The sequence below is a fragment of the Neomonachus schauinslandi genome, chromosome 3 (genome assembly GCF_002201575.2).
Source record: "Neomonachus schauinslandi chromosome 3, ASM220157v2, whole genome shotgun sequence".
Taxonomy (NCBI): Eukaryota; Metazoa; Chordata; class Mammalia; order Carnivora; family Phocidae; genus Neomonachus; species Neomonachus schauinslandi.
In genome coordinates this window covers 132,358,169-132,369,650 of record NC_058405.1, presented here as the reverse complement: position 1 = coordinate 132,369,650, position 11,482 = coordinate 132,358,169, and the positions used below count along the sequence as shown (strand labels likewise).

At 44.3% G+C, this 11,482-nt stretch overlaps 1 protein-coding gene across 1 annotated transcript; it reads right to left on the bottom strand.

Moving 5' to 3' along the window:
- Positions 1-9,236: 9,236 nt before the first annotated feature.
- SP5 (Sp5 transcription factor) lies at positions 9,237-11,142 on the bottom strand. The gene is made up of 2 exons (XM_021703260.1): positions 11,092-11,142; positions 9,237-10,382 (listed from the first exon to the last, which is right to left on the bottom strand). Exons 1-2 carry the CDS (start codon positions 11,140-11,142, stop codon positions 9,237-9,239), a joined length of 1,197 nt encoding a protein of 398 aa, XP_021558935.1.
- Positions 11,143-11,482: the final 340 nt, after the last annotated feature.

Below are 11,482 nucleotides of genomic sequence, written 5' to 3'. Positions count from 1 at the left end.
CATTTTGACAGGAAAAGGATCATGACTTCTATAGCATTTGGCACAGACCTGGGTAAATAAGATAAAGCTTGTAAATCACCTCTCCTCTTTAAGATTCTGGCATGTTTGTGTCTCAGGTCTGAGCACATGAGCTGTTGACTTTTTTAAAAAGTAAAATTAGGTATGGATTTATTACCTGATCACTTGCCATTGTCAAAATGCTCAGAACTTGCCCCACCCATTAGAAGTTTTTTGGTCAAGAAGTGTTTCTCTAATGGTGGTCTTCTAACCACCTGTCTTGGAGTCCCTGGGGTGATGGTTATATGACGCTTCCTGGGCCTCACCCCTAGACCAAATCAATCCGAAGGTCCAGGAAGGTAGCCCTGGGAATTTGCATTTAAATAAGCATCCCAGGTAATTTTCATGTACACAAAAAGGTGAGAGCCAGTCCTCTGCCACTTGGGGCCAAAGGTTCTGCCTGATGCTACTTCCCTGAGTCTTCTTCCATTCTTCGTGATCCCCAACTGTCTCTCCCTTTTCTAGGCTGCTGGATTTTTTTGAGTGTTCTTAACATTTGATGTGTCATGGATAATGACTGTTTCGTTGATCAAGCATGCCCTCAGTTCTCTCCTGTTAAATGAGAGGGTCAGATTGGATGATTTTAAAAGTCTCCTCCAAACTCAACGTGTTAAATTCTATTTCTATAAATTCTGATTGGGGAGATTTACCTGGTCAGGGACAGCTCCCTTGGTCATTCAGGGTTCTGGGGAACTCCTTGGGAATATGTCATAGTCAGCGTCACCCTAGCATCTTGTTGTCATTCATGAGGGACTTCCTAAAGAACCCCAAATCAGCGATGCTTGCGTTGCTTAGGTTTGGAGTTGCAGAGAGATAGCCATTCACTGGGAACAATTAAGGAGTATTCTCATTTACGTTACAAGCTTTCCTGGTACCGGTAATTCCCAGCTTTCTATACTTCGAAGGTCAGAAATAAACTGTTTTTCAAAGAAATTTTACAAAATCATATTCTGGTTTGAGTAACAGCCCCGAGATGCACCATGAGCAAGAAAGACTTCATGGGGCAGAGGGCTGGGCTAATGAAGCCTGCAGTGACAGCCAGGGGAAGCAAGGACTCTGGGTTTAGATCAATGCCTACCTGCAGCCACCTAAGTCTGTGGCGCTACAGAGAAGCCCTAGGCTTCTGCCATGCCCTGTCTGTAGTTTTAAAAAGCTATTTTAACAGAAAATAAGTTTGAAGCAACCTGAGCCTGTGTTCTGGAAATGCCCTCACTGCATTTCTGCAGCTTGGAGGGTACATGTGGTTTTCCCTTGCAGTGGTGGCGTTTGTATGTGCCCTAAGATAATCAGTTATTAATCACCCAATGACTCTAAAAACCCAAACTGCTCAGGTAGTTGAGTATTCCTTTTAAGAAAACAGATGTTGCTGAAAGTCACTGTTCCACTTTTGGAGGAAAATTCCACTAACATATAAAATATATCATTTATGATTCAAAAATGTAAGTCTATTTGTATTAAATACTATAAAAGGAAAATTGTCTATATAACTATGTAACATGCATGTAAGAATCATTCCTTAAGACTACTCCTGTCTTCTCATGGAGCTAGAAGATTCTCAGCTGAGTTTCTCAGTTGGGTGAGGGATTTCAGCCAAGTGGTTTATCCATTCTCCATTTCCCCAGAGTATCTTGTGAGAAATGTTTTTGGCTAGAATTTGTTTATTTTCCATAGGTTAATCTTATGATTAAGTATGCAGCTTTCTAAGCCAGTGGTTCTCAAACTTTAGTGTGGATCAGAATCACCTGGAGGACTTATGAAAATACAAATTGCTGGGCCGCATTCCCAGAGTTTCTGATTTAATAACTTGGAATTGGACCCAAAGATTTGCATTTCCAGCAAGTTCCCAAGTGATGCTAATGCTGCAGGTCTGGGGAGGTATCTTTTGTACTACTCTGAGCTCTTTGAAAGATTGTGTTCATCTTTGAATCCTCATTGTACCTTATCTTGTAGACATCAAATAATTTTTTTTTTTTTGAGAGGGAGGGAGGGAGGGGTGTAGGGGCTGAGGCAGAGGGAGAGAGAGAATCCTAAGCAGGTTCCATGCCAAGCTGGAGCGCAACATGGGGCTTGACCTCACAACCTTGAAAATCAAGAGTCAGATGCTTAACTGCTGAGCCACCCGGGTACCCCTCATGTATTCTTTTCTTTTTTTTTTTTTTTGCCTCTTATGTATTCTTAATTGTACATACTATCTTAGATGACTCTGAGGGTGTGGGGCAAACACAGTTTCCTTAAACTTAACTAGGCCAAGGTTTGTAAATCTAAATACTTACCTCTAGTTAATTATTGAAAAGTTACCTCTACTTTTGAATCCTGTCATTTTACTGTGAAATTTCCATACACAGAAACAGGACTTGGGAATGTGCTAATAATACAGCACTTACAAAGACTGATGTGCCCAGAAGTGTTATCTTTAAAAGCTAATGCTAGGGGCATCTGGGTGGCTCAGTCAGTTAGTCAAGCATCAGACTCTTGATTTCACCTCAGGTCATGATCTCAGGGTCCTGAGATCGAGCCCCACCTCTCGCCCTGCAACAAGCCCTGCGTCGGGGTCTGCACTCAGTGCAGAGTCTACTTGAGATTCTCTCTCCTTCTTCTTCCCCCTCTGCCCCTCCCCTCGTTCGTGCTCTCTCCCAAATAAATAAAGAAAATCTTAAAAAAAAAAACGAAAACAAAGCCAATGCTAAGGTCACGGGACTAACTCCTGATATTACTTGCATAGAGGCTAATTTACCCTAAATCACCTTTGCTTCCCTTTAATACCTTTAGCTATTTAAGAATAAACTATATCTTCAAAAAGTGGATTTCTGAAATCAGATGTCAGAATGTCAGAAATATTCATACTACTGTCGCATTTTTAGTAGCCATAATCAAATGTATTTGAATTTTTTTGACTTACAGATTTTAGATTTGAAGCTTTTCAGCTTTGCAAGTGACTATAAAGATCATCCAAGTCCACATTCCCTCAGTCAAGGCTCCCATCTTCCCTACAGCCTACTTACACTCAGGTTTGGTTAAAAAAAAAAAAAAAGCAACTTTCAGCTCCTATGCAGTTGCCCTATTTCAACCGCTTTAGAAATAAAGCCTGTCTAAACAGGGTAGTCCCATGTCTGTTATTCCCCATGGCTGTTTCCCTTTTCCCTACTTCTAGCTCTCCCTGCTTCAGAAGCAGGGGGCGGCTACAGCCCCACCACTTCCAGCTGCTAGCTGCTCAGGGCACACAGGCTTGCCATTGACAAGCCTGAATCATGACTGATGAAGGGAGTACTTTCTCCTTAGAAAACAACTTAGCAGCTTTCTACTCCAAACCCAGGCTCAGCACAAAACCTGTTACCACAGTGACTCTCTTGGCAGTTACTGCGGGGCTAGCAAGAAATGATACGGACTTCATCAAGGATCAAAAAAGAATAAAGGCTTTCCAGGAAAAAGGTCTCTATCAAATATAATAACCTCAATAAGGAATATAAATATATAAATAGCTAAATGCTTACAAGTCTTAATTCACATCCCCTTCATTAAAACTTTAACTCAAAATCTTTTTCCTAATTAAAATCTATCCAACCTGGGATTACTTCAAACCATAACCCACTATCATATTTTACAATTTTACTTTCAATTGTGATGAAAATATTTTTTTCACTGATGTTCACAAAGCCACAGTAAAAAACATCAGACATGTACTACATAAATAAAATGTGAATCTACAAATAGAACTGTAAGTTTAATTCACTTACATGTAAAATTTAGGCCAAGGAATGTAAATGGCTATTAAAAATACAACAGATTTAAAAGAACTACAGTTTGGAATCCTGTCAAGTTCTGCATTATAGGCAGCAAAGTCAGATAATGTGCGTAAATACTTTCAGCAAAGACAGAGAGACACAAGACACAAACTGAATTTCCATGCTAGAGATGAACATGGGTTATAGAAGACACATGACCTCCACAAGTCAAGAGGCATACAGAATGGAAAAAGAAAACAGAATACAGAACGTAAGAATAAAACTCACAAAGATAGAAATAAGAGAAATAAGCTTTCATGACACCTTATGCAGACTTTAGGAAATTGCCACCAAATACTTTTTAAATTAGGACGCATTTTCCCCACCATAAGCATAAATGAGGATTCAGCTTTGATATTTGCCTTGTGAATTGGATGAAATTAAGCTGAGGGCCAGATGTTTTCCATCTGTGTTTTAGAATACACTAAACACAAAATCATTAGAAATCGCCCGTATGACTGAATGGTTTAACTTTTTATTAAAAAGTCAGGTAACATGTAGCTACTGCCTTAGACTTTGGGTGATTTTAGTATATTTTTTGATGTTAGAATTTTGACAAGCAATGAAAAAAATTAGATGAATAATTTTGAAGTAAAAAACCCTCCCACTTCATAAATAGGCAGCCTGAATCTTCATAACGCTGAAACAACTTTTGAAAAATGAAAGCTGCAGATTTTCCATATATCAAACTAGGAACTTGATTTATTTCCCCTGACTTGAATTTTGGTATTAGGTACACAACCAAAATATATTAGTTAATCTGGTTTATTATGTGTTGTGCAGAAACTACTGCAGTTCACATGCATGGACTAAATTAAGAATTAAGTGTCAAATACCCCACTGGGGATTATGCTTCAGCATAATCACTAAAGGCATGGAAGGAAAAGTATATAAAGTCTAGGAAGGGAAGTCATCAAAATGTCAGCATGGAAATATATACTATATCAATCATCACATGCAAATCTACAATTGGTAGTAAGTTGTAATAGTAAAACTGAAACTACTGAAAAAAGTTGTGATGGCCCATAAGCTATTTGATTACATCTTTGTTGAACAGTATAACTTATTCGTTATAGTAAGGAACATTATGTAAGCCATTTTACAATGTCCATAAACTAATTTGAAACACTGAAGATTCTTTAAAAACAATCAAGGGAGGAGCAATTGACACAAAGATCTTTATGCAAAAATGTGTTGAGTCTGAACATCACCAGAGAAAAGTGTACTGTTTATGTATATTGGATACCACATCAATCAGGTTACCATTATGGTGGCCTAATAATGAAATGTGTCCTTTTGGTGTATTAATCTAAATATAGATTTCATTTTCATCATACATCTTTCTATCTAGATTTTTTCCTTATTTTTTCCTGGTGCGTCAAACTATGCCGGCACATATCCATATTTCAAAGCTTCCCTTGGTTTCGTACTCTTTTAAAGTTCCCCTCTATCATGCAAACCAGAGGTAGGTAATGATATCTGATAGAATATTAATATTACTTGTTTTGAGTAGCCCTCAATTTGGGATATTAGCAAACCATCATTCCGTTTACTAGAAAAACAGAGCTTGAGGGTTGAATTTGATTTCACAACATGAGATTATTTCCCAGTGAGACATCGTCAATTTACTTCAACTTATCAATATTTAATGTGAAGAGCTAAGGCAAATAAAAGTGGTTTGCAATTTTAGAGCCCTAAACAGCTTACTAGGTGTTTACATGAATTTGAAGTTATTGCTACCGTTATCATAACATTCTGTGAAACTCTCATGGCAGAACCCAAATAAATGGGAAACACTAAAGGTGCAGTGTTAAATGGATTTCTTAAAACCCCACAGAATTAGAACAGAAACAGTGCAAATCAGGGTGAAAAACCGCCTTTTCTACAAATATCATTGTTTCAAATAGGTTTCTGCAAGAAGAATGCTCATCAAGATTAGTTTCTAAATTGGTATGTCTTGTTAGATTGACTTATAGCAAAATAATTTAAAACAATATACACAATACGGTTATAAGATTCAAATTCTAACTGAAACTACACTAATACAGTAAATGATACAGTTGTATTTTCTTTAACATAATTTACTTCCACTCATCACCAGAACTATTACAGATTAGTGGTCCGCTAAAGGTAAATTTGCACAATTTTCTCTTGAGAAAACTATGGAGCATTGTTAACAAGGTCAGGAACACACAATTCCAAGTTACCTAAATAACTGCTAACTCAATTTCTCCATGTTTCTAAGTTCTTGATCAAAATGGTTCATTTATCAATTGAGGGTTAAATTTAAAATAATCATATCACACTAATTTTAGAATTTTCTAAAATATGATACTTTGTATATTTTTGCATGCTAAAAGTTACTTTAAAAATGTACTTGAGACCATCATTAACATATTTTCTTCAATTAGTTTTTAAAACTTAATTGAATTGGGTGCTCAGGTCTTTAAGCCTTGAATATAGCTGGTAGATTAAACTTTCTTTTTTTGATGTTAGCAAAACTCTAAATAAAAAATAAATTTTAGTTTACATTTAATAGCAATGTTTCTGAACTTTTAACTTGAATTTTATTGAATTTTCTGCTAACTGCTTAATTATACATCACTTATACATATTATTTCTGGCATATTCATTTATTTTAAATACTTTTTAAAGTTCTAAGTGGTATCAGTTGTAGTTTTATGAAACAGAGCATGCGGTAGCAGTTCAAATTTTAACAGCTTATAAAATTTAATACATTTCTGCACTGTCAAATTTCTATTTCTGATTTATTAGCTTATTTTTCAGTATAAACATGAAATGGTTTCCTACACTTGGATAATAATATCATATCATTGTGGCTTCCTGGCTTCCACTTGGATAATTTGTTCTAAAGTAATTGGAACACAAATTTGAAGTGGCACAAGGAACAGTCTTTCAGCTGTACCAAGTTAGCCTAGAAACTGTACAGAAGTTTGCAGATTTAATTAAGTAAAAACATAAGAAAGTTACTTTGTCATCAAATGACTGCTCTGCTTTTAAATATTACATATATCCTATTTTTAGATAAATTCCATGTATTTTATCTAGCTCTTCTCTTAACAATCATAAAGATAAACTTACAGGGAAACTTTATCTTCAACACTTTATCTGTTTAGATACTAGATGATCATGGCTGTCAATAACAGCTAGCAGACTCATTTCAAACTTGCCACTTTTCTTTTTCCACCAAGGGCATTCTCTTTTGAATGAGAGAATCACTTCAACTTTTCTGAGTAGAAGCCCTTGGGTCTTTCCACTCTACCAGGATTTCTCTTTCCCTACTATCTGCCAAAAAATCTTTCCTGGCTCTGAAGTCCATCCCAGGGCATGGCTTAGATGTGAGTTTCTGTAACTCTTCATAGAAATGATTCTCAAGAATCTTGATTTAGATTAAGATTACACACTTAGATGCATATTAGTGTAACTGTGTAGCAACTTTCGTATTACTATTGCTTGCAAAACCATCACACCCTTGGAAATTTAGCTAACCAAACTGCCCTTCCCAGGTAAAGACCTCTGAAGACTCACATTCCAGTCTGTCATTTCATAGTTCCAAAATCTCTAATGAGAGCAACTGGTTCTAAGGCATATTTCCACAATGACTCTAATTCTCTTTCACTACCTTGTCTCAAGTTAGAGTAAAATGCTATTTCTTAGGAATATTAAAGTAATTTCATCTCTGTTATGTTGATGTTTGTGTTTTACTTAATTCTGTAAGTCTCAAGCACAACCCTCCTAGCTCTTAAGAACTTACCACTAGGTTTGACTTCAAACAAAAGGAAAGGTAACAACAGTTTGTGAAATCCTATCAATTTATATACACTTCGGCTACCATGAAAAGACTATTCAGTTCCACTGAAATCTAGCATTAATGATGCTACCTTAACATATTAACAAATGTTCTTTGATAATTTTCTTTCTTTGATAATTCTAAATCAGAAGATTAAGATTTCAGTTTCAGGTTTAAAAACTCAAATACTAGCAAACATCAAGGAGCCAGTTGAGTCGAGACACTTGAAAAAACAACTGTAAACTTTTTTAGAGACAGGCGAGAAACCTAGATATGAGTATTCCTGGCTCCTCCCTGAGCAAATATTGGTCTCCTTCAATGATTAAAAAAAATAAAATCCCAAGATACAAAATGGAACTAAACTTCCAGGCCAGGCCAGAAATCCCTAAGCGGCTATTGTGAAGCACGATTTTCACAGCGCGATGATTAAGAACAAGCCAGACAACGGGGCTGAGGTGACGGCTCTTCCCCGGCAAAGACCAACCTTGAAGGAGCCCCCGCCCACCCCCCCGTTTCTCTGTAACTCTCCCAAATCTCATCTGTGAACAGATCCTTGGGTCTACAGTTCCTCTCCAGACACCAGCATAACCCGCTACCAGGAGGAAGGAAAGCTCTAGTGTGACCTCTGTCCCTACAGTACCACCAAATGGAAAGCCACAGGGAATTCGCCAGATAAAAGAACGTGCACTGTATGTGCAGCAGGTATCAAACTTTTAAGAGATGCCCGACAGTCTCTGCTCAAGTCCTAAGGCCACATGATCTATCTCCTCTTTATCACAGATCTGACCCTGCCCTTCTTCCTCCGTCCATGCACCCAATACACTTGCCCAGACCCTTCCAAACCAAAGAAACCTCCATACAGGCAGCCTACAGGAACCGTGTTCGTGGTGAAACCTGACCGCTTTAGAAAGCTTCCCCAAGAAGAAAAGATCAAATGAGACTGGCTCAGCCGGGTCCCGAGGTGACCCCGGAGTTAACGTATTTATTTTCAGGCTGCAACTGCTGATTGCTTTACAGAGACATTTCATGCTGTAGCTCTGCATGGAGCTGAGGACAAAAGTAACATTTTTATTAATGTTATAATTATTATAATAATTCTTTAACAAAGCTATTTAAATAACCTGTACAAAGCCCGGCCCGGTCCTAGCAAAAACAAAACAAAACAAAACAAAACAAAACCAAACCAAAACAAAACAACCCCCCTCCCCCAAAACTGAGCACTATTTCAAATCTCCCAAGGTCCTTCTGCTTTAATTCAGCAGTGCTTCCTATATACAAAGCCAGCCCAGTGTGGTTCCCCAAAACTGTAGATCTCCCAGACGGTGGGAATGGTTCAGAGCTTGAAACCGCCCTTGCATGGCGCCGAGCTCCCAACCCTACCTCCCCTGCTTCTCCTGGGCACAGGGTCCCTGTCCGCAGGCCGGGCCAGGGAAGCTGGGAGCCTCTGGGAGACCGGCAGCAGGAAGACGCAAGTGCCTGTTGGGTCCTCCCTCGGCCAGGTGCCCACAGAGCCCCGGAAGCTCCCGGAAGAGGTGCTGGGACCGGAGTCCGAGGCGGGAGAGGCCTCGAGTTGCCCCGGCGTGGGCTCACAGGTCCCGCGGGTCTTCCCGTTTGACCCCGGCCTCAGCAACTTTGAACTTCTTATTCTGGTGCGTCTTGACATGTTTGGCGAGGTGGTCGCTGCGCATGAAGCGCTTGCCGCACTCCGGACAGGCGAAGCGCTTCTCGCCGGTGTGAGTCCGCAGGTGCCGCTGCAGCTCGTCCGAGCGCGTGAAGCTCTTGCCGCAGAAGAGCCAGTTGCACACGAAGGGCCGCTCGCCCGTGTGCCAGCGCAGGTGTGCCTTCAGGTGCGACGTCTTGCCGTACACCTTGCCGCAGCCCGGCACGTGGCACACGTGCTGCTTCTTCTTGCCCGGCTCTGCCTCGGGGGCGCCGCCAGCCGCCTGGCAGTTGGGGCAGCGGCAGCGGCGGCACCTCCTGGCCGTGGCCGCCAGGGGGGCCTTGGTCTGCAGCAGCGCAGCGATCTGGCTCTGGTACTGCGCAAAGTCCGACGGGCCCAACACCAGGCCCCGCTGCAGGGCCGCGGCGGCTGCGGCGGCAGCGGCGGCCGCCGAGGCGGGGAAGCGGGGTGCGTGGGGGCCCCCGGCACAGGCGCCGGCGAGGCTGCCCCCCGGAACCCCGGAAGTCCCCGGACCGGTGCCCGCCTGCGGGATACTCCACCAAGGGAGGTCGTCGGGGGCCGGGTTGGGGGACAGCTGGCGGCACGTGGGCGGCGGGGGCGGGGGCGGCGGGGGCAGCAAGTTGGAGTAGCCGGGAGGCAGCGCGGCCTGTGCAGGGTAGGGCACGTAGGCAGGCGCGCAGCTGGCGGGCAGCGCCGCCATGCTCGAGGGCAGCATCTTGACGGGTGAGAACTCGTAGGGATACGAGGGGTCGGCAGGGGGTGTGAGCGGCAGCTCGTGCGCCGCCCCGAAGGACGGCTGCAGGTGCGTTTTCTGCGGCGTCAGGCCCAGGCTGGGGTGCGGGGGCGGCAGCGCGCCCGGTGAGTGCGCCGGCATGTCTGCGGTCCAAGGGTGAAAGAGCCTGGAGGGCGAGCCCAGCGCGGGGTCGTAGGGCACCTGCAGGAAGTCCGGGGGCGCAGCGGCTCCGGGCTGGCCGATGCGGCTACAGGTGGCGGCTAGCAGCGCCAGGGGCGAGTGCTTGCCCAGGTCCGGGGAGGCGCTGGGGGTGCGGTCCTGCATGGGCGGCGGCGGGGGAGGGCGGAGAAGAGACAAAAGGTTAGCGCTCCCAGCGCTGTCTCCGGGCCGGCCCGCCACCCCCACGCCAGCTATTATACCGCCGCCCCTCTCCCGTCCCGGTGTCCCTCCCCCGTCACCGCACCCCACGCACGCACCCACCAGTACGGTTAACTTTTGGTGCCTGCGCTACCTGAACGCGGAGCGCTTGAGCGCTTCCCGTGAAACTACTTGGTGCAAAGAGACGCCATCCAGACTCAGAGAAAGCAGGCACAAGGTGGGAGGGGAGAGGGATCCGACGGGCCGCTCCCGGCTCCGCGGTCAGAAAGGGTGTGGAAACACCCACAGCCCAGCTGCCCATCCGCCCTCCCTCCCATCTTTTAAGCTCTTTCCACGCTACTCTCGCGCTCCTCCTCCGCCCACCCCAGGCTGAAAGTCAGCGGGAGGGCCCAACAGGGTGGGCTCGGGCCCTGTTCTCTGCCAGACGCGCAAGTCCCAACAACCCCCGGATCCGCGCGTCCCTCCCCCAAAGGCCACACTCTAGACACCAAGGTTAGGTGCGAAGTTGACGTGGGCACCCTTCGGTCTGACTCTAGCGGCATCCCCCGAGCAGGGGTCCCTTTGAGATTCAGGGTGCCCAGAGTACCAGGATCGATCCGGACGCGACCCTTCCCACCTTTCCCTCCCTCCCTCCGAGCCCAGACCTGACCTGGAGGAAGGCCTGCAGAGAGTCGTTCCGGAGGACGGCCACGGCAGCCATAGCTACAGCTTGCGGGCCGTTGGCTGCGGAGCAGGGCGCTGCCGAGGCATGGAGACCCGAAGGCGAGGACCAACGGCCGCCCAGCGTCCCTCCCCGGCGCCCTCTCTGCGCTCCGGGGCCCTCCCCTCCAGCGCCCCTCGTCGCACCCCGCTCGCTCGCCCCGCGCGCGGTCTGAGCGCTTCAGGATCACCTCCAAGAATTTGATAAGGACTTTGCTGGGCCGCCAGCCAGTCAGAGGGAAGATTTATGGCTTTGAAGTTTGCCGCTACCCAATCATCAAAGAATAGCGGCTCTTTCAGAAGCGAAAGCAAATCCTTTGAATCCACAAAGCTCCTATGGT